Genomic DNA, 23259 nt, shown 5'->3' on the forward strand with positions numbered 1-23259 from the left:
ATAACATTGAAACTAGTTGAACAAAGAGCTACAGATGAAAGAACTTTCCTGGGTCAATTATGCATCACGGATGCGCTCAGCCCACTGACAAAGCGTTGTTGCAAGCACCTGAGGCAGGGACTGCACGTCCCTTACAATCACATAGTAATCGAAGGGGAATGTGTCCATGTAGTGTTTCATATTTAGTTGTAGCCTGCCAGCAGCGTCAGTATGGTAGCTGACCTGATTCATCGAGAGGATCGAACTACGCTGTCCCTCGTTAGCGCTAGCAGACGCAACATCGCCAGCCGCATCCACCACAACAAATACTAGCATGATTCGCTCTTCTGTGGCACGACGTAAGAGCGCCTTGAGACGCTCATGATCCTGGCACACGCCATCTGAAATGATGATTTCCAATTGCCACAAATCAGCAGCCGAGGCCGACGTGTGCTGCTGACGCGCTTGTCGCAATACACGCATACTTTGCTCTAGCAATGCATACATGTCAGTCCGTGTTTGATCAAAGCGAAGATGACTTAGAATTTGTCCACCATGTCGGTCGGTAAAGGTCGTAGATCCAAAGTCGTGAAGCATGTTCATTTCTGTGCCAAAGCGGCAAATTCCCACATCACCAATCTCAAGACGCGTCAATGCACCTGCGACAAGGGCTAGAGTCTGGTAGGCCAGATGAATGTTACGACTTTCTGCCATACTTTTACTGTCGTCAATAGCCAACAAAACCTGGTATTCACGGGCGGACGGCTTCGTGCGACGTAGCCAGATCTTGTCCTTCGCAAAATCACTAGCAATGAATGGAATAATCTTGCGCATGTTGAGCCGCTTGCCTGTGCGGTAGTCACCGCTCAGCCGTGTCGCAAGTGTAGGTGCCAAGATCAGACGCAATTGCTCGCAGAGTGAAAAGGCCAAGTCGGTTGTGAGCGCCGTGTATGAGCGCCACAACTCCGAGGCTTGGTCAATGTCTGTGTCGGATGCGCGGAACGACTCAAGCACTTTCGCCACGTGCTTGTCAGCTTCGAGACGCTCGTCGTCAGCGAGCGGATCCATATGCTCCTCTTCCTCTTGGATGTCGGGTAAGTCGCTCTCAGTCTCTTTGTCCTGCACACCCTGCACATCAGATGCCAACATTGCCCCTTCACGAGCACCATGTGGTTGTGAGCCTGTTTCCTCGGCATCCGGTAGGTCATCATTAGTAGCCCGCGTTGGGTCAGACATCTCAGTGTCGGGCTCTTCAGGAAGCGCCACATTCGATGAATCGGCCTGATCGGCGTCATCCATGCTCAGATTCTTCATCGCGTGTGCTTGTTGCTCATCTGCAGTGCCTAGTGCCTGTGCATCTGCGTCTTGGTCTGGTGCAATGTGTTCCATGTCCTGAGCTTCGGGGATCGCACCATCGCGATGAAGGGGCTCGTCATCTTGTGCATGATCCGTCGCTTCGCGGATTGAATCCACGTCGCGACGGAACTGTTCAAGCGAGTCACCCAGACTCTGAATAGGATTAGGCTGAGATGTAGACTCAGACTCATCTTTGCCTTCGGCACGAGCATCGCTGCTTTCTTGACGAGCGCCTTGATCCTGCGCAGATGAAGAGCCATCGGTCCGTCCAGTATCGCCACTGGCTCGGTCTTGCTGGCCGGCCGCACCGCCAGAATCCTGGCCACCACCTTCGTGCGTGGCGTTATACTCCTCAGCAACTTCAGAAGGCAGATCGTTGGCTAGATCTACTTGTCTTTCAAGATTGTTGTGAACCTCTTGTTGATTTGATCGTGAGGCAGGCGTTTCATTATGATTCGCTTTCTTTGCATCATTGCCATTTGCATCTTCATCTCCATCCTCGTCGTCATCTGAGGTTGATTGACCCTTATCTTGTGCATCTTCTGCGCCGGGAGGTGATGTACTATCATCTGAGTCATTCACATCATCGTCCTGGGCCTGTTGCACCTCGCCGTCCTGCTCCATGTCTTGGTCATCAGGTATATCATCGTTTTCTTGTTCACGCTGTTGGGTATCCTGCTCATGTGACGATGTCATGCGCTCTTCAACATCATCGTCCATGGCACCGTCTGAAAGATCTTGATCAAGATCATCTTGGTCGTCTTCATTGTTTTCACCATCGTCTCCCTCATCACCCATGTCAATGTCGCCGAGCTGCATGTCTTCTTCGGCTGCTTCTTTGTCAAGCTCACGACCGAGCCCCTCATTCAGTTCCGGCATGTCTTCTACTTCGGCTTCGTCCTGCTCATCTTCGTCGTTTGGTTTGTTTTCATCGCCATCGTCGCCATCCTGACCAGCTTCGTTCGACTCATCTTGCTGCCCATCCTGGGGCTCATTTCGTTCGCTTGCTTGTTCGCGATCATCTTGCGTTTCGCCCTGGACCTCTGAGTCACCTTGCTTCGGCTTTTCAGGCTCATCAGCCCACATCTTCTCGTCGACGGCATCGGGATCAAGCGGATCCAGATCTCCTACCTCATCCTCCACATCCTGCTCTTGCTCGTCCTCGTCCTCGGCAGCTTCCTGATCATCTTGTTGCTGATCCCCATCGACGCTGTGCACATCGCCATCCATATCATCCATTTCACGGGCTTTGTCCTCGCCTTTCGATGGCTCATTCTCGTCCTGATCATCGTTGGGCGGCTCTTCTTCATTCTTCAGCTCCTCCATCGTCTCATCGTCCTTCAATGTGTCTGACACGTCCTTTGCACCTGAACCTTCACCAAGACCTGTGCCACCCTCCAACTGTTCACCGCCTTCGGCATCATTGTCATCTTCAGCTTCGGTTTCTTCGGGCGGCTGGCAGAAGCCCTTTGTAGCAAGTGACGTCATGATCACACTTAAAATAAGAGTTAAACGCATTATCGCCCGACTCCAGAGCGACACGGATGATACCTGAACCCACAACCACTCAGTATAGGGCCGAAGGAACTTGCTTAAGTCTTGAATGCATGCCTGCGTCACTTCGCCTGAGCCTGCACCACTGAGCGCATCACGAATTGCTTGTGCCACAGCTTGGGGACGCAGGATGCGATCGACTTGTTGTAAACGAGCCGTCTCATTTACGACAAGCCTTTCAGCCAGATTTTCACTCTGCTCCGGTGGCGGAATACGTGCAAGTTCCTGGGCAATGACCAAAATGGACGAGCAGACCTTGTCAGAAAGTGTTTGGACGGTATCCGCCTCCTCGTCCGACTCTGCCGTGGTAGATCCACACCCGTCGGTACAGTAAGACTCTAGCCATTCGCTCGTTGGCACCGTAACAAGCGACAAGGCAGGCGTTGCATGTGTCAAGTTGTTTAGACATGTGAGTGTGTTTTGTAAGACGGATGTACTGTCATCCACTAAATCAAGCTCTTTCTTTGTGCACAAATAAAGACGCGTGGTCTGCAGCACATGCGCCAATGGCGTCAATCTCGCAAGAGTCTGCTGAACGTGGCAGTTCTGAGACTGGATGCCCGAGAGATCGGGCGCACCCATCATCGGAGAAACCTCGACAAGCATGGGAGTCGTAGCAACGATTTCATCTAGAGCCTGGGAGACCCGAGCGAGCTGATTGACTCGTTCACAAATCTGGGCAAGACACGAGGCTGAAATGCGGGTCAGGGGTCCATGAAGATGGGCGAGACGTTCGGTCAATGCCCATACATCTTTCGCATCTTCGAATACAGACGACATGCGATAACGCAGTCGCATGGCCGTGTATACACTATGCTCCACAAGTGCTAAGCCTCGCACAAGGTCGGGCACATCGCCGACTGGCGTTTGAGATGCATGGCGCAGGCGCTCAGCTTGCGCGAGCATAGCGGCGTAGTACTTCGAAAGAGAGTCCGTGCCAAGATGTTCATGTGTCTCAAGTCGCGGCACACCATATGCCTGTGAAGGACTGCGATTATGGCTAAGCAATTCAGCCGTTACAAATGGTGATAGGCCAATATGCCGAAGTGTTTTCAGCAAATCAGTCCATGCGCGCCGCTTCTGCGATGCAAGGCTCTTGATGGCTTTGATGTTTTTCTCATTGGCAACTGCGGGCGTCTGCTGTGCAAGGGCGTCTGCCGTCTCAAGCACAGTCGTACCCAGGTTAACAAGATCCGCATAGGCATGCGACTGTAAGCCGGGGACTACGAAATGTGCGCTGCGTTCATGCAAGTGCGCTACAGTTCGCTTCATGTCCTGAAGATGCGGCGCTCGGGTGGTGTCCGACGGTCTTGGTACCTGAGGAACACCCTGAGCATGAGAATCAGATGTGACGGGGCTAAACTGAATATGTCCCGGACCCATCAAGGGGCGCACGGCCAAGGAAGGCCGGGCATCTGCTTTGAATGTGAGAAGCGGATCCGCTGGCTGTCTCAAAATCTCACGGAACTTGCGCAGTGATTTGTGAAGGTATGTATGCGTTTTCTGTGCACTTTGCTTGAGTGCGAAAACATTTACATCTTTCCACGTTGCTAGCTTCACATAGTCGGCGATCTCACGGTCGAGCGTCTCACGCTGCTGAGCGATGTGTGCATCAATTGCAGGCATAAACTGGGCGTAATATGCAGCAGCATTGTGCAACAACTGACTTAGTGAGGGTTTGTCATGTTGAAGGAAGGTGCTGAACGTATCAAGCAAGTCGAGGCGCGCACCAATCTGACCGGCCGTGCTACCCCGTATGAAAGAGTCAAGCAGGTCCACAAGCTCAGCAGACAAAGACGCGTCAGATGCAGCGGAACGCGTAATGGCTTCGTACAGGGAAAAGAACCACGTTGCCACAGTCGCCTCTTCGCGTGCCGCTTCGTCGTCGAGAAGCGTCCTCCAGCTATGAAGCTCAAGTCGACGCCATTCCACAACGAGGTTGGTCAGCTCGGATGCATGCACTTGCAGAGACAAGTCTCGACTAGCGTATGTCTCCCAATCATCGACATGGGTGAGCAGGAGCTCAATGGCAGCAAGTCCTTTGGCGACTGGGCTCGAGACGTCTAGCTGAGTCGTACGTTCACTACGCTCCATCAGCTGCTGGAGCTGGACCTGCTCTGGCAATGAGCGGAGCAACTCGGCCACTCGCTCTTGCAGCCGGCTCAAGATAGGCACAATACGCGCGATTTCATGTGGCTGAGGATCGTGGTAAAAGTTCTTTAAGCGCTTCGGTGGCGCGCGACGCCGAGCAATGCGGGTAAGTTGATAGGCTGCGAAACGGTCTGAATCCATCGGCAAACGTGATATGAAAGATGCTGAGTGACGAAGAAGCGAATCACACTGCTCAACAAGCATATCAGCCACATCTGGTACGCGCCTCTTGCCAGGCAGAGAAAGCGCGCTCGGGTACAACGTTCGATGCAGGTCGTAAACGCGGATCACAGTGTCAGGATCCAGGCGAGATGCATCAGACTTGCTTGGGTCAACATTGTTGTTCTTATTTTCTAGCACATCCTCATACACTGGAAACAGGGCCTTGATTTCCGCGTGAATACGCTCCTGTTCTTCTGACGCGTCCTCGTCTTTGAAAGTAAACAGTTTGGCATCGGCTTCGGCCTTTTCACGCTCAGCATCACGCTGCTTTGCCCACAGAACAAAGAGCTGCTCGTAGACAATCTGGACAGTCGCTAGAGGCACCCTTGTAGCCCGTAACGTCTGTGCTTCAAATGCCGCTGCTGCCAAAGCAGCCAATAGCTCGGTCACCGCTGTGGCCACGGACCGCGGCTCTGTCGCGCGGCACAACATGGTGTGGGCTGCTTGTGATGTCGGGAACTGCATGGCCGCATCCAAGACGCGCTGCTTCTTTACCGAGGCGGATTCACTTGGCAAGCATAAGCGCAAACCAAGGCGAAGCTGCTCAATTGCCATGTGTACAGGCGCTGTCAGGTCGTGAAGCGATGAGTATTGCCGCAAGAGACGCTGCTCGAATGCATAGAGCGAAGCCTGTAACGATGCTTCTTCAGCCACCGCTGAGGGCGACTCAGCCGCCATAGATGTGAGTACGCGTTCAAGTCGGGCCGGTGTCGCGACTTGTCGGGCGAAGCCAATCAATTCGGCATGGAGTCTTTCGAGTCGGGCCGTCTCTGGGGCTCGTTGGACTCGTGTGCGAGTATCACATGTAAGACGTTGGGCGATATCAGTCAGAGCCTCTTGTAGTTTCTCCACCACGACATTTGTTTTGCTGCCGGTGCGGAAAGACTCGGCCGCTTTCTCGACGTGCTCGCGGCGGGCCAGGCGTGTTTGGATCGATTCGTTATAAGCATGCTGAGCATGTGCTTCCGCGACTGGATCCAATGGCACATCTGGGATGTATATCTGCAATGTCAAAAGGGCAAGACGAACCCAAGCGACTCCGATTTCAAACGGTGATCTGACCTGGGATGAGAGACAATGCTGCGTAGTCCGGAGCCAAGACAGCCACGACTGTAGTGCTGTGTGCATGATCGTGGATGAGCCTAGCGTAGTAACGACGCTGGACAGGGCATGCACAATGGACTGTTCATTCTGCGCATCGATGGCGTCCTTCCAAGCATGAAGACGGGTCTGTGTTTCGGGAGTCGCAACGCTTTCGACCGCCGTGTATAAAGCTCTCGATATCTGGGCCATGAACACCCGCAGCATATGAGCTGCCATCGACATGCGTGGTGGCTGTGCTGGAACGAGAGCTGTCGCGACGCAGACTGCGAGATCATAGAGATGTGAATCGTACGAAGGCCAAAGCGAGAGCGAGACGCGATCCATGTGCACGGCATCAAGCACGGCCGGAAGTATCGTAGCACGGTGCAGAACAAGTGAGCCGGGTGCCTCGATCGAGAACGACCCATCGGCATACCATAACGCATGCGCATACCGCATCTGGAGCATGGGAGGGATAGGCTGTGTAAGTGACCACGCACGGAGCTGTATGCTGACCATGAGAGATGCAGGGATACAAGGGTGCTGCGCCCACAAGTGGATGAGTTGTGAGAGTCGAGTCCTAGTGTCCCATGCGCCAGAATCAGCAGCTAGAGTCCACAGGACGGCAGGCAGCACTCGTGCGACAAACGGAAGCGACTCTGCGGATCGCTCGTGGCGAATGGCCAAGAGCGACTGAGCCAGTTGGCTCAATTCTGCGCACTGGGCCTCATTCCAAGACGTATTGCTCAAATACAACGTCGAGAGTACCTGGAGCACCGTCTTGGCATGAGCGACTGACAAGGCATCTGGAAAGTGCAATTCCAGTTCGGCAAGCAAACTAAGCAGGCGTGGAGGAGCATCAGGAAGCAATTGGGCCCAAAGAGCTTGCATAGCCACACCCGTATGTTGACTCTGAGGTGCATGCATATCGCGCAAGAGCTTTGGAAGCGCCGTTGGAATGTCCATGCCGAGCTGAGCAAGCTCTGAAACAGTCGAGCGCACATTGTTTAAAATCAAGTAGACCAACGAGTAGTCTAACTCATCTGCCTGTAGTGCATGTTGAAGAAAATACACACTGTCCAGAAGTCCAGCAAATCTGTCAGCCATTTCGAGACTCGTTGGCTTTACCTGCGCGAGTGAAACGCACGTAGCGAGGAATGTTGGCATGTGCTGAAGAACTGCCGGCACCTGATGCACGTCGTCAGTCATCTTGGCGAGCCATGAGGTCTCGGGCGGGGGCTTTTGCAGTGCTTGCACTTGAAGCGCTGAGCGAACGTGGAGCTCGAGTGTCCTTGCATAGAGCTCGTCAGCACGTGGCTCTGCATCTGGCAGTCGACGCAGGTCTGCGGGAAGCAGGGAGGACAGCACATGAGGCGATGCCGCAGTGACACCAGAGTTCGAATACGGTACAGGGAGGTTCGAAACTGTTCGCACCACAAGAGCGAGCTCGCTGGGCACGAGTGCTTGCACTGCGTAGATACAAGCTGCTTCGTGCAGCGTATGATCTTTCATGCATGTGGTCACGAAAGCGGCGCCTGGTAAGCCAGCGTCTTTCAGCGCAGGTTGATTGGACGCAGCGCGCACGGCCTTGGGCTCAGATGGTGGCTGGACGTCAACGTTCAGGCCGCGCCGTATCGCGTGGGAGTAAACGGCACGATCGACAAGAGAACCGCGTCCACCGAACGCGCGCGCAAAGGGAGCGAGGAAAGCAGGATCGACAGGATCAAGCCATAGCTCCATACCTCGATTGCGCATTGCTCGACTTAGCTCACCATGTCGAGGATCGACTGTCATGAACACTCGGAACTTGGCATCTGGCACAATGTGCGGCACAGCGCCCTCGACCATGCCACGCTCACTTAAAACAAGCGAGCCTGACGGTTCAAAGAGTGAATTCAGACGATCCAATACAGATGCCGCACAAAGATTCGCATTGTCCAACAAAAGCCAGTGTCCACGTTTAGCGGCGCGGATAAGTGGGCCATCGATCCACTCAAACTGGCCGCCAGCGGATGTAGGTACGTCAAGACGATCAAGCTGCGCACTAATTGCTTCATGCTCATCATGCAGTGCATAGGGAAGTACGTGCTCTGTCGAACGTGGGTCGCCGCCATGCTCTAGTGCAGTAAGACATGTCTCGATAGCGTCAAGAGCAGATCCATCTGACAAGTGAGAGCGAGCCTGCATGCGTCGCAGGACAGAATATAGCGACTTTGAGACATCATGGTAGACATGTGAAGGATCACGCTGCTCAAAAGATCCAAGGACGTCCATCGTGTCACTTGCCGCACTAAGCCTCACTTCTTCCAACGGCATACCGACCAGGTCGGCCATAGTACGCACAATACAAGACTTGCCCGCGCCAGTGTATCCGGTGATGATGGTCAGCAAACCCAGACGAACACTGGCAGCCATCCCTTCTAGACAAGCTAATTGCGACGGCACAAGAGCGAGCTGCCGCTGCATGGAGGCTTCGGACGTCGAGGATAGGCGTTCCATGAATACGTGCCCGAGCAACGCAGATGATGGTGAAAGCAACGGTGGCGGCATGCGCAATGTCCGTCGTGCATCACAGCCAAAGTGCTGGGCGAACAGGTCAGCAACCGCGTCCCGGTCATGCTGTGTGCGGAAACGTGCGATGTACAGAAAACGAAGCGCCTCGATGGGTTCGGCCGTGTTGCATCCCAAGTCTGCGTGCATGATTTGCATCCAGCGGAGCTGGTCACGTAGATTAAGTTCCCAAGGCGAGCCGTGCCTACCAATTGATCCATTCTGTGTGGCTCGGTGAAGGTCCGCGTGGAACGACACCATCGCGTCCAGGTAGGGCGACAGGTCAGGGTAAAGCCGCTCGCAAATCACACGAATATCGTCGTCTTGTAGTTCAGACACATACACTTTGATAAAGCGATTGAGTAGCGATTTCGGCAAGCCCTTACGAGCCCCGCCCTGGTGCTGAGGATTCTGTGCAGCAAAGAGCCGAAAGTCGGCGTGTTTAGTGAATGTACGTCCAATCTCGGCGACATATACCGAGCCACGATGGTCTAGACATGAATTCAGCCCTTCCAACACGGTTTGAGACGCCAAATTCATTTCGTCCAGCAGGACCCAAGCGCCTCGCTGCATTGCATCAAGGAAAGCGGCCGGACGCCACGCGAATTCCCCTGGCCGCCCATTTTCCACAGGCAGCTCGGCACCGAACAGGTCAACGAGCTCAGTCTGCTCCGACAGATTGATCCGCACAAGCTCATGTCCTGTCATGGCAGCGATGCTAGTGATAAGCGAAGTCTTTCCTGCACCGGGGCTGCCTTCCAACAGCACGCTACGTCCGCGAATCGAGCAAGCACGCAGCACACGCATCGCATTGTCAGCCGCCGTGCCCGCCTGCAATTGGAACGGCGGCGTGGTCTTGGGAAGGGGCCCTTTGTCCATCGAAAATGGTCCCACAAACAGGGTATCCGGGGTTTCTCGCACGGCGCGGCACGATGGATCGAACGGATCAAAATGCACCGGCGCGATGATCGCATTCACTTTCTGGTAGCATTTGATACGTAATGAGTGCAAACTCGCTTGCGTCATGGCCGCTGTCGCCGGCAACGCGCCTACAGCATCGACAATTGTCAGTGCTGCACCATGAGCAAACGCCAGCGCAGGTGGCAGGATGTCGCGAGCGCATACCTCGCGCAGGAAAGTCGCCCATCCCACAAGATCACGCACACCCAAGCCCGTTTGGTCATGGCCACCCACTTGGTGGGCAAACCAATGCACAAAAGTCAGCATATGCTGCGTCCATTCGTACAAGGACTCGGGCAGAAGAGCCTGAACGATCGCAGCTTGATCATCGGCACGCTCTACAGGCGGGACAAAGATCTCGGTGAAGCGGTTTCGGAGGGCGGGGCTTAGTTCCTTTTTGCCGTAATCGCCCCCGGGATTCATCGTAGCGATGATTTGGAAGCCTGGTGCTGCTGTCACTACCACGTCCGTGCCTGCCTTTTCTGCAAGAACAAGCGTGCGCTCGCGCTCCAGCACGGAGTTGAGCCGCTCAAGTACACTGTCGTCTGCGAGAGAAATCTCATCCAACAGCATAAAGTCGCCCTGCCGCATAGCTTCAACTAAGGGTCCATCGCACCATGTAAACAACGCCAAGGCTCGCTGTGTGAGGAACAGCGCCTGCTCTAGATCCTGTGAAGGCGTTTTCTGCTTCGCGGCTTGCAGCCTAGCAGCCAGCTGTTCGAGCGGCATGTCCTGCACAGATTCGAGCAAAACGCGCTCCGCCGCTAAGCGCGCCTCTGCTGCGAGACTCGCACGATTCCGTAGGGGTCGCTGGCTTCCCAGAAGGTCAGCGCTATCTGTGTTCTGATGACAGTTGAATGAATACAGAGAGCGACCAAAAGCTGCAGCCAAGATATCACACACAGATGTCTTTCCTGCCCCCGTCTCGCCAACGAGCAAGACTGGTTCATTCTGCTGTAAAGCTGCCGCCGTCAAGCATACCAGGCGGCGCATTGACGACGTCCAAACGATTCTCTGTTCGTCTGCTGCGGTCCTAAGACGCGCGAGGCGCTCGGGACCAAGTTGCGCCTCCAGCGTCTCGGCTTTATCGTAAAGGGCTTCCGGGTCGATTCGCACTCGCATAATCTGCTGCAACACATCCTGAACGGTGGCGGCATCTCTCGGATGGCGGGTGCGCTCGGCCAGAAGCATATAGCCTGTATCGGCCAGTTGTTGATAGCCATCCGCGCCACGCATGCCCCATCGGAACAGATCACGGAGTGTGGCAAATGCGTGCTTTTCAAACACACGACCAGATTGACGCCGGCGCTGCAGCTCCGTGAACACAGCCACAATCTTCTCAGCCCAGGACGGCGGGATAACACAGCGCGTGGTTAATATAGCAGCAAGCTCCGTTTCCGGCACATCATCAAAGTGTAGTTCAACAAAACGGTTGCGGAACGCGCGGCTTAGCACTTTACGACCAGCGTAGGCGCCCGGAGGGTTCTGGGTAGCAAATAGCATGAAATGTGGGTGTGGACGGACGATCTCGCCCGTCTCCGGGATCATGAGCTCGCGATTGTCATCCAACAAGCGATTCAACGCTTCCAGCACGTCGGTCGGTGCTAGATTGAGCTCATCCAGAACAAGCCAGTCACCACGGCGCAGTGCTGTGACTAACAGGCCTTCCGAGAAGACCAATTGTCCCTCGGCATTTGAGGCATATGCACCAAGATATTCCTGCACATCTGTGTGCTCGTGGTTGTTGATGCGAACAAAACGGTGCCCAGTGCGCCGAGCGAGGTATTCGACAGCACTCGTTTTGCCTGCGCTTGTAGGACCTTGAATCAGCACAGGACTCTGCCGAGTCACCAAAGCACGCGCAAGTGCGTTAATTTTCGCCTCCACGCTGGCTGTCAGGACATACTCAGGGGCAGGATCGGGCGGGACCGGTCCGGCCTCAAGCCAAAAGGCTCCCACACGGACATGATCTGGACCTGGTGATGATGGCACAAAGGTGCGCTGAGTGCGCCGGTCTTTCGCACGAACGAGAAGATGACGATCAAGCATGTTTTGGAATGCTAGAGCACTTGGTGCATCCAGCAACATGCCAAACGACATGGTCATGCCTTCCATAAGCGCACGTCGGAGGCCATAGGCGGGAGCAAGTGCCGCAGCAAAGGTGAGGGCACGCGCCAGTGTACGAACAGAGTAATGGGGGCGTTGATTCGCTCCATCGGCCAGCTCGTGATGGGCAGCCGCGTGGCGCACGTCCATGTACAAATCAGCCACGTCCATGACAGCGGCTTTGTCACTTGCAGCCTCCTGGCCAATGTACTGCGCCACAATGTTCATCAGGGCCTCCTTATCTGCGTCGGGACTCGGTACATAAATCTCTGTAAAGCGGGCACGGAACGAAGGCGGTAAATCACGCTTGCCAACGTCAGTAGCCGGATTCATACAGGCAAACAAGCGGAACCGTTCATGACGCGGGATTGGAGCTAGATCCCCGCGTTCCGTCAACACGATGCTGCCGCTTTTCGACTGGAGAAGCGGAGCGAGGCAGTCGAGAGTCTCTGGTGACGCAAGATTGATTTCGTCCAGCAAAATCCAATGTCCTTCCTGCACGGCACGCACCAGAGGACCCTCGACAAACGAGAATGCAAAGTGCCGCTGCCCCTTGGCAAACAACGCCGAGAACGAAGCCACTCGCGTCGCTAGCACGCTCCAGTCAGACTCCAGAGACCCATCCGTGCGTCGCTTCTTGCGAGTATCATTCTGCGCCAATTCACGCTGAGCCATTTTGCACGACTCGTACCATAGCTTCGCAAGACGAGCCCATTTGCCACTGAAGAAAGCTTTCCGTTCCGCATCGACGTATGCCGCATTCCGTTTGAGCGAGAAGGTCCGCTCAAACACACGCGTCCATGCATTGTGCAGGTCTGCAGCTTGTGACTTGGGATCCAGTGGCTTGAAGGCGCCAAGCAGGTCGCCACTCTCGGTCTGCTGGCTCAGGTTCACCACAGTGATGGGCTGTCCAATCAGCGATGCAAGCGTCTGCACCATGGTTGTTTTGCCAGTGCCCGTTTCACCCACAAGAAGAGCAGGCTCAGCATGCGCAATGCACGAGGCCACGCGTTCCATAGAGGCAAGCGTCGTCCGCGTCAGCGCATATCGCTGCAAAGTTGGAGCGCCTGGTTTCCGACGTTCTAACTGCATACGACCTATTCGCACGTACCCAGCATGTCCCAGCGCCAAATTTGGCACACGATCTTGAAGTGTATACTTTGCGCGTTCCGAGGAGATCTGAAGAGTATTGCTTAATGCATGCGCAATGCTGCGTGCGACAGGAGTCAGCTCAGAGAACGATGCAAGGAAAACGTCGCATGCATCCAGAAACACTGCATCCTGCACGACGGGATTGTCCAACAAGCTTGGTGCTCTCATCGAATCGACTCTTCCACACCATTGCACAAGCTCACGCAGTGTTGGCTTCCGAACAGAAGCTGGTGCACGTTGGGAAGCGTCCACTGCACCATACCACGCATTGATAAGGCATGCGCACTCGTGCATGGGCAATGCAGACATAGACGGAAAGCGCCCATTCAGAATTGCAGCTATATCTTCAGCCTGAGGTGGCGAAAGACGAACGTCACCCCAGTGCTCGCTGGACAAGAACATAGCACGCGGCGCTTCAGGTCGAACACAACGTGTCCCCAGTAATGCAAAACCAGGCGCAGCAACAACTTTTCCGCGTGGACCAAGGTCTAAGATCGGCCGGGCGCCAATTGTTTTCGTGGGACCCAAGGCCTCTACAAGTGGTGCCAAGACACTTAGTACATCTGTCGAGGCCTTGTCGAGGTCCTCCAAAATAACCCATACACCCGCGCGTACAGCGCGCGTCAGCGCACCCTCAACGAACTCAAAAGTACCAGGCTTGGTGCTACTTGATACATATGAGCCAAGTAGAGCCTTTGCATCTACGCCGGACTGGTCACCAAGCGGAATCGACAAAAATGGCGGCATACCCTCTTTTGGGTGCGATAGCCGCGTAGCCAAGTAGGTGAGAAGGTGGGTCTTTCCACAAGCTGCAGGGCCAGAGAGAAGAACAGGAAGACGTAGAGACACATGCAAAAGGATCTGTCGCATTGTGTCTTGTGCACTTGGTGTGGCAACAAAGGTATCGTTCATGCTCGCTCCGTTCGACGGCATGATCATGGACGCTAAGCAAGTGAGTGAGGGCGACAAGTGCTCGGGCGTGACATACACTGCGGACGTATCGGATACGGGCGTTGTAAGAGGCGTTACCTCTTCACATGCACGCCAAAGAGCCTCGATTCGCTCTTGCTCGTACACGGGAAACAAGCGCACATCGATGGTATGTGCATGCAATACGTGAAGCGGTGCAGGGGCATCCCCAACCCACGCTTGTCGCAGAGCATCCCGTGCTGCATTCGAGAGATGCTCCTGGATAGCATAACACTCGACGGCCAAAAGGCGCAACGTCGCAGGCGTCCCATGTTTCGAAGCAAAAACCTTGTACAAATAAGAGGAGCGCCAACCGAGTCTATGCGCGATATGTGGAGCCGCACGAACGATGCGCAAAAGCGAGGTGAGGTGCAGCTCGTCATCAACAGGCAAACCATGAGGAAAGTGTCGTTGCAGAAATGACTCCAGCTGCGTATAGCATTCTTCAAATGCACCGATTAGGAAGGCGAGAGCATGCACAGCCTCAGCACGGTGTGATCGACGAGCGACAAGCTCTAGGAGTAATGGACGGAACGCTACTGCGGTGTTTGCACACACGTCAGGATCTGGGTTTTCGAGCAGAGCTGACGCAGCGTCTAGCACGGCATCCACATGGACGTGGCTGAACGAGTGATGTGCGCACTCTTCAAGCACAGGTGCCGCTGCATATACCTTTTCATTGCAAGCGGCTGCGCAGGCTCGGAGATTGATGCCCACAGTCGATGCCATCAGCACGTACCGCACAAGGATATCGCCCACTGCTAGCTAGCTGCTAATTTGCGAGAAAACAAAATGTGTGTTCTAGTAACTTTCTGCACGCATGCACTCGATCATGCAGCAAGGACCAGCGCCCAAAAAAAAAATAAAAAAGTTTCCCCCTGCTGACACACACGTTGGGCGGCGGAGGTCGTATAAGCACGTGACACTCGAAATGATGCGGTCAGGCGTTCGAAAGCAGCGCCAATTCTAAGAACAGGTTCAACTGGCTGGCCAGCGAACGAGCTCTAGCAATCAGGGGGAAAAAGTTGTGGTGTCGGTCCGTGCGTGACTCATAGGTGTTTCATTCACGCGTTGTGTGTGCTGTTGAGTCTGAAGATTGGGCAGCTCATTCGTTCATTGACGACATCTTGAGTGAGAGCGTGTCCACGAAATAGAGGTATCTGTGGACAAGCGCTTGCAGGTGAGCAAACGGTTGGGTCATGAACGCATATCCACCTGAGCTCGTCGTCCACTTACAACCATGCGTGCATGTAAGTGGCCTCGTTCCCAGAAAACAATGCATGGCACGACGTACTACCACACCCAACGCAAGGTGTACGCGGAGCTTTGCGACTCTATAGTCAAGCAACTCTCACAGTGCTCGTCCGTGCAACAAGCGTGGGTCTCACCAGGGGTCCTCATACCGCTTTCGGGCCGTATTTGTCGACTACGGGCACAGGATTCCACCTGCACGTATGCGTGCTGGGCTCAAGTTGGAAAATGAAACTGCTCGACAGGTTGTATCTGCACTACCGCCACGTTCACCCCTCTCGCCATTATACCCGAGCGGACCACTGTTTCCAGATGGCATTATATCACCGTCGTGGATCCGTAAGCATACCGAATATGTGCCAGGTGTACACTTGTCCTTCTTCTGCATGCCGCCTCACGACGCCGCATCGCTCACGATGGATGCGGCATTGATCGAGGTAATTTCTGCCCTTCGCGCCTCGCTTGCGCCTCGTGGCATTAAGCTCATGGTCGTTTTGCTATGTGATCCGATCATGTTCGCTCAAGGCATCGATGCTCGCGTCGCACATCTGCGGCGAGCATCAGGCCTCGACGCGCGTGGAGCTCTATTTGTGCTCAGTTCTGGTGCCAAATCAGAGCTGTCGTCCTTCGTAACGAGTCTAGTGAAAGCGTCTGAAGTGCTGACAAGCGACTACTACCGCGAGCATGCCCGACATGTGCGCCGAAACCGAGCTCGGTATCCGCCGCCGCCTTCTGTTGCTCAGCCAATCCTTCAGGTGGCCATGAAGGCTGGCCTTTGCAGTGCACAATCAACCATGCTCAATGCCGCTGGCTGGCACATACGCACGCATTACAAGCTCGGCGCGCTTGCTGAGCTCCAGGGAGACATGGCCGAATCTCACTCGATGTATGCAGAGGCCTACAAGACCCTAATGCAGCAGTACCTGCCATACCCGACGGTGGTTCTTCCTCGCACGCGGCGCTGGGCAGAGGCGAAGGTCCTTGCTGATACCCTGTCGTTCAAGCTCATCAAACTTTTCCTGTACGATATGAAAAAATTGGCAGCGCGCGTGCAATTCCGACAACACAACCTACATATCACGCGCTTATGCACGCGGTGGGGCATCACAGATCAGACGCACGAATACTGGGCATGGCTAGCGAAGCAGTACACATTTATGGCAGACTTACTCGATGAAAAGAAACTTGTGCCAGCGCGTCATGGGTTCGATGTACCACTTGTTCGGTACCAAGCGGCTGTATGTCAGATGGAACGTGCTCGATGCACAACTCGGCTGGATTCCTCAAGCCGCGAGGCCCGCGTTGATCATACAGCGCTGATTGTGCCGGAGCTTGATCGTGCATACAAAGTTCTTTTCCAGCAGCGACGTTTGCGTTTGGCGCACTTGGTTGCCGTTCGCCTGGCGTTGACCTTGGCTGAGACACAGCCCAAACGAGCGCTTAATTACCTTACGCGGACGTTGCAGTGGTACCGGCGAGATCCGTGGCACGAACTGTCGTATGCGCTCGTACTGGAAGCGCTTGCGTGTGCGATTCGATGCAAAGACGTTAACTTGATAACACGCATGGAACATGAATGCCGCATTCCCGTTCCTCCATGTCTTGTCTCCAAAAGAACGCACATGTTGAAGGATGTCCCATCTGATTCATCCTGGTGGTCAGCGCACAGCGATTCATCTACCAACATCCAACTGGGTACAGAAGTTGGTTCACGAACCATATATGCACGTGCTGCATTCGCTCGCTCTTTGGCCACAGCACCTGCCGCTGACATGCCATGCCAGGTAGTCATATGCCTGCCCTTTGACTCACCCGTCGACGAGCTGCACCCTCTTTCGGTCCAAGTGTATCTTGCGGGACAAGATGCGCCGACCGCTGAAAAGCTGGTGTCTGTGGCTCAGGCTGAGGCGGACAGCGGCAACAGTAATGTGCGTGCGCTTGATCTTGGTGAACAAAAAGCAACGATGTGCGTGGACGCAGGCCATTCTAACTTCCCGCATCAGGCTGCAAGTTCTGTCGCATGCTTTTCACTCCGACGTGCGCAGCCACTTATCGTGAATCTACGCTTTTCTACTGACGTGCCTGGCATGTATGAAGTGCATCGCGTGGAGTGCGTATTTATGGAGCATGGGCAAAACGTGCATCTCCTCTGCGATATCGATCGACGTTCGCCTAGTGTGTGGACCTTGCCCAATGGCTCGTGTATCCCACTGCCTGCGACACAGAAGCCACATGCACTTCGTGTGCGTGCCCCAACATATGACGTGCATGTGCCCCCGATCATGGCTTGTGGACAGATAGCTCCACTTTCTTTGATATCGCCGAACGATGCAATACTGCCGCCTGGTATTAGACTTAGCGTCTCGCCTTACAAGGGCGACAATGATGCGGCAATTATCGATGTCTGTGGCAATGCACATGCTGAACTCGAGTTGACAAGTGCTGCAAGCGGCGGTGACGTCGTGGAAGATGGTCATGAGAGCGGTTGGGATGGCCTTCATGCCAGCACCAGCGGCCAACCCAAGACTCATGATTCGTCGAGAACTACATGCGCTTCGACCAGCGCTCCATCACCAATATGGCTTCGTGCGCCGCAAGAACCTTGTGCTGCGATGGAGGTTCTTCTTCTGCAGCCCACTGGAGCTTCACGGCGTACCGAGCGCATCCACCGCGTGGTCAAGGTTGTGCCTTCGTTTTTATGCAAAGCTCAAATCCGCTGGGGTGGTGCAGCACAGCAAGACGGAGTGCTCTTGCTCAACATGACGTATGAAGGCCCTCTGACCGTGCAGGTGAAGCGAGTTCACGTGGAAACTGCTCCGTCGCTCGGCGTGAGCGTGGATCCGATTCTGGGATACATGCCGAACGAAACTTGGTATACTGGTGACAGAGCCGCATGGGCCGCACGGCTGTGTGCACAGGCACCTCAAGGGACAGGCGCAGCGAACCTTGTGATTACATGGCGGAGCATCGGTGAGCCCAATTCACCCGAACACGTGACGCGCCGTCCGCTCCCTGAACTAGGCTCGCCAGCGCTCCAGCATGTCGATGTCAGAGTATCGGCGCCATCATGCTCAATGCTTGCAGCTGCATTGCCTGTGCAAGTGTCCTTCATCAACACAAGTGACGAGCATATCGCTGATGTACAGTTCACCATTGAATCAACACCTGATTGGATTGTGTCGGGGATGATGCGCCACTCGGTGTCGATGCTTTTACCTTGTGAAGAGCGCCTTGTTTCGCTAGAATTATGGCCTCAACGTGCGGGAATATGGAAACTTCCCAACATGAATGCTACTCAGATACAAGCTAGTAATTCTGCATTGTCTCTGCACGTGCACAAAGTGCCCAACGATATCGAGATCACACCAAGATGATCAGATGGTCTATCGCTGGATTGCCCGGTGTCGGTTATATCAAATGCCTTAGTAAATCAAACAACTCGTCAACTTTCGTTTGGGCTTGAAAGTACTATTTAGGTCAGGCCATCTTGTGCAAGCAGAGCAATCATGGCCTGAACCACATGCTGGTTGTGTGCAGCGCTGAGCGCTTGCACGTCTAGTACACCCTCCTCCAACACTCGATCAAGAAGCTGTCGAAGCTGCCGGCACAGTACACCGATCCGCGTGCTTGCGCGGAGGCGGACCCATGCATCCTTACTCGCCTCTATGCCGGTGGAAATCGTAATGCCTCCTACTTCATGATCCACGTACAACGGCCCGCCCAGCAGTAGAAGAGCGTACAAAGGCACTTCTGTCGCATCACGCAGATATGTCCGTGCTTGTCCGGCAGCACCACTGGCACTCTTTGCGAATGTGACCACATAGTTCGTCTTGTACTTAGTAGCATGGAAGAGCATGGAGCTAGGATGCAGAAAGACCCGGCCGTCCGACTCATCATAGTAGTGGAGCTCTTTCGCTTGAGCTTCCTTTAGCACAGCGCCTGATGTAGATGCATTGTACTTTGCCGTCGGCTGGTCGACACGTGCGATTGACGGCCAAAGCGATGCAAGAAGAAGTGCCCTCAGCAAATTGATGTTGCCACTGTTTGTGTCCAAGGGCAACATCGATATCTTGCTTGGCCATGCAGGGCCTTGAGACCTGTACGAAATCACATAGTCGCGGCCTATTAGGCCAAGCTCCTCCAGTTGACGCAGCAGCGTTATACGCGTCATATCAACGTCTTGCAGGGCCTGCATCGATAGGCCATGTGCATCACAGAACGTGCGAACTTCCTTCATGGGCCGTCTCTCATGCCGCATCGCAAGCCATGTCGCAAACAAATTGGCGTAAGACAGCAAATCACTCTGGCCATACAAGAAAGCTGAGCGAGCCTTCGCCTTGGTTTCATCGCGCTGTGACGAGCTCGCTACAATCGAACGACATGATAACAGAGACACAACATGCAACATTGGCTCCACACAGCCAAACAAACAACTGAGCACAAGGAGCTTGGCCTGGCGCACTTCCAATGGAAGCTGCGCGAGGTGACGGCCTAGCGGCGTCAACTTTGCTGCATAGCCGCCCTCAGCATGCAAGGCACCGGCGATGATGAGTCTTTTGTGAGTAGCCTCAAGCGCATCCAGAGGAGGCGGATCTAGGGCTTTCTGCAGGAAGGCTTTGACATCACCCGTTGGTTGGATGGCTTTCACCTGCAAGACAACGCCTTCCAACGGAGTTCGCTGCATCTCTGGAATGGACTGAGGACGTTGTAGATGTTCTTCCATACCTTTTGTGTACAAACGGAAACACTCACCAGACATAGTACGTCCTGCTCTCCCTGCTCGCTGCTTACAAGCTGCACGCGACGCCCATGCATCAAGCAGGCGAGAAACACCTGCCTGCGCATCGTATTGAGCCTCACGTACACGGCCCGTATCGACGACATAACAGACTTCTGGTATCGTAATGGACGTCTCAGCAACGTTGGTTGCAACAATGACTTTGCGTTCCGTCTTATGAACGGCTTGAAAAACTTTGCGCTGCTCGCTTGGAGCTAGATTCGCATGCAAAGGTAGGAGAACCACCCCGTCTGTGCACAAAGCGCTAATCGCGTCCATAGCCTGTCGGATTTCTCCCACACCTGGACAAAAAACCAAGATGGCCGCGCGACCTGTGAGGCTGCCCGTGAAATCAACTTTTTCAGCACGTTTCATCGCATATGCAACAGTGTGTGCGAGCAGATCATAGTCTGTGTGATTGGAGGCACATAATGCGCGCACCGTGGAAATATCCGCATCTGACAGCATGCTGCCATCCACAAGCTTGTTAAGGCGTTCGTCTTCACGCGTGAAAGGAACAGGCACCCGATACGACGTAAGCCGCACAATATCTTCCAAATAGTGCTCTTGTACAGGAAATGTCCGACCGGGTATAAAAAGATAGGGCGCACCGTCAAAGTATGAGGTGAAAGTCTCTGCTTGAATCGTTGCACTCATCAGCACAATATGTAGAGAGGGATTCCTCGCGAGCACTTCGCGAAGAAGAAGAAGCAAAAAGTCCGAATCCGTGCTCCTTTCATGCACTTCATCCACAATCACATGCGATACAGACTCAAGGTTGGGATCAGTGCCTGTCGCGAGCCGACGTAGAAGCACACCCGTCGTCGTGAACAGCAAGCGACATGACTTGCTTGCACGTCGCTCACCACGAATGGCATACCCAACTTGTGCTTCATCCGGTATATCAGATGTATCGAGCGATTCACCTCGTTCCGTCGCTACACGCGCTGCAACACCCATTGCAGACACACGTCGCGGTTGTGTCACGACAATGCTACAGAGACTCCCGCAGCCGCGCTGGATGGCATCGTCCAGGATAAATTGCGGCACTTGTGTCGTCTTACCACAACCCGTCTCACCGGCGATTAACACGACACGTTGTTCTCGAAGTGTCTTCAACAACATGTCCTGTGATGCGTATGCCGGTAGCGACTCGCGGATCGGCCCTACACTCTCCACGTATTTAAGTGAGCTATGCCACTTTGTGTGTGCTTCGTGCATCGCTGTGTCGACGTGTCCATTGCGCTCAAGTTTCCGTGCTTTGCGGGTTCTCTGCGGAGACAAGGAGTGCGACTGAGATGATATCGTCGACTTTTGCTGTTGCTTATGACGCCGTGTTGCTTCAGTTTCCTGAATTGCGCGTGCAGCCGCATTTGGTGCAGCTTCTACCAGTGATTCCATTACCTCATCTAGGGGTGGCGGGTCTCGCACATAGGCTGGAATGCACTCTCTAAGCTCTTCACACAAGAGGAACAACACGCCACCCTCACATAAATCAAGTGCTTCTTTGATATCAGAGCGCTGGCCCTGTAAACATTGCAGCGCATGTCGTGTAAGAGCTAGACGTAAGAAAGATGGCAGTGTGGGACTCGTTACATAGACACTAGGCCATGCTTCACTGTTTGCGAGATAACGTGATGCAGGATGCGAGGGCGAAACGCGTAAGAATACTTTATCCTTTTCGAATGTGCCTAGGCAGATATCATAGTCATCCGACGTAATGGCATCCTGCTCAGGCACAGGCTGCAGCATATCGTCACCCAAACAAGCTGCAAGCATGACTCGTTCATCGTGCCGCTTTTGTGTCAAATCATCATCAGGTCGAGGATCGCACGTGACAAGGGACGATACCGGCGCATGCTGGCCTAGGAGCTTGCGAAGCAGTAAATCGAGCACGACACCTTCCCGTGCAGTATTAGATAGCTGTTGATCCGATTCGCGCACAGCCTCGATAGCTTGGGCAACATTCTCACGGGGAAATCCGGCACTTTTAGAAAACTTGTCGATGGTCCAACGATCCACTAAAGCATCCTGGCCACCACCACTCGCAGCACTTTTGATGAACGACTCGGAGGTGGCGGTGGGGCGAAGCTTTACGGGCAAATCTTGCTCGGGAGTGTACAAGACAAGATATTCGACAGCAGCCTCCTTGTTAGGCAGTGCGAGAATCGAGGCTAACAAAGGATGGGACAACCGAAGCTGCTGCCAAGCTGCAGGTGTGGCATACTTGGCTCTGGCATCCTGAAGCCAAGAAACAATCCTACGAATGTACCCTGGTCGGACGCCAAGTGATGCCAGCTCATGCTCAAGTTCCCTTGCATCAACATCAATACTCATTCCCTGCATAGAAGAGTCTAGTCCATCCACCTCCACAGCTGGCACGTCGGTCATACGAGCGCGGATCGTTGCTTCCACGAAATCACGAAGCTCGGGCGCCATACGGACTTCCATAGCACGCTGCCAAGCCTTGCTGAGTGGCTTCTTTGTGGGATCATTTCGTGCTGCTTCGCGAGCTGCGCGCTCCTTTTCGCGAACTTCACGCTCAGCATCGCGTTTTGCAATAGCATCAAATGGATCCGCAGCCCATTTCCAGCTATCGTGGTCTGGTGATTGCGCTTTCACCTCCTCAAGCTGCATCCAGTACTCACGAGGACCTGGCGGCAATACACGATGCAAGCCGAGATTATTGAAGAGGCGGAATAAGACATACGTAGCACCCCAGTGTTTTGCATGCAGACTGGTTTCACACCTAAGTCGAGCTCCGGGCTCTTTCGGCTCCATACGAATGGTGAAAGGGTTAGACTTTTCCTGCTTGTTCTCTTTACGCAAAGTTATGGCGCATGTATATCCGTCCTTACGATGGAGTGGCTCAACTTCAGGCTTGAGCCAGCCTGGCATCTTTTGGATCCGCTCATACATAATGTTTAGAGGTGTTTTGTACCGCGGGGGAAATAGCTGTGCTGTTCCATCACGGTTCGTACCTGTCGGTGGCGGTGGTTTGGCACCGCCGCCCTTGACCCAGTCCGGCAGTGGCGCCGCTTTTGAAGACATGGCGCCACTCGATTTGATGGCTGCATTCTTCTTGCGAGGCGCCATCGTAAAAGGTGGAGGGAAAGTGAGCAGAAAATCACAATTTTGCTTACTCGTAG

General features: G+C 54.1%; 3 protein-coding genes across 3 annotated transcripts; 1 reads left to right on the forward strand and 2 right to left on the reverse strand.

Annotated features, from left to right (window-relative positions):
- Nucleotides 1–57: 57 nt before the first annotated feature.
- On the reverse strand, nt 58–14811 carry MGL_0342 (uncharacterized protein; the record flags this gene model as incomplete). The annotated part of the gene is made up of 1 exon (XM_001732515.1): nt 58–14811. One exon carries the CDS (start codon nt 14809–14811, stop codon nt 58–60), a length of 14754 nt encoding a protein of 4917 aa, XP_001732567.1.
- Nucleotides 14812–15719: 908 nt separating this feature from the next.
- MGL_0343 (uncharacterized protein) lies at nt 15720–18707 on the forward strand (the record flags this gene model as incomplete). The annotated part of the gene is made up of 1 exon (XM_001732516.1): nt 15720–18707. The coding sequence occupies one exon, from the start codon at nt 15720–15722 to the stop codon at nt 18705–18707; it is 2988 nt and encodes a 995-aa protein (XP_001732568.1).
- Nucleotides 18708–18805: 98 nt separating this feature from the next.
- Nucleotides 18806–23206, reverse strand: MGL_0344 (uncharacterized protein; the record flags this gene model as incomplete). Its single annotated transcript, XM_001732517.1, has 1 exon — nt 18806–23206. One exon carries the CDS (start codon nt 23204–23206, stop codon nt 18806–18808), a length of 4401 nt encoding a protein of 1466 aa, XP_001732569.1.
- Between the last annotated feature and the right edge of the window lie 53 nt (nt 23207–23259).

The sequence above is a fragment of the Malassezia globosa genome (assembly GCF_000181695.2).
Source record: "Malassezia globosa CBS 7966 chromosome Unknown mgl_sf_1.1, whole genome shotgun sequence".
Classification (NCBI taxonomy): Eukaryota; Fungi; Basidiomycota; class Malasseziomycetes; order Malasseziales; family Malasseziaceae; genus Malassezia; species Malassezia globosa.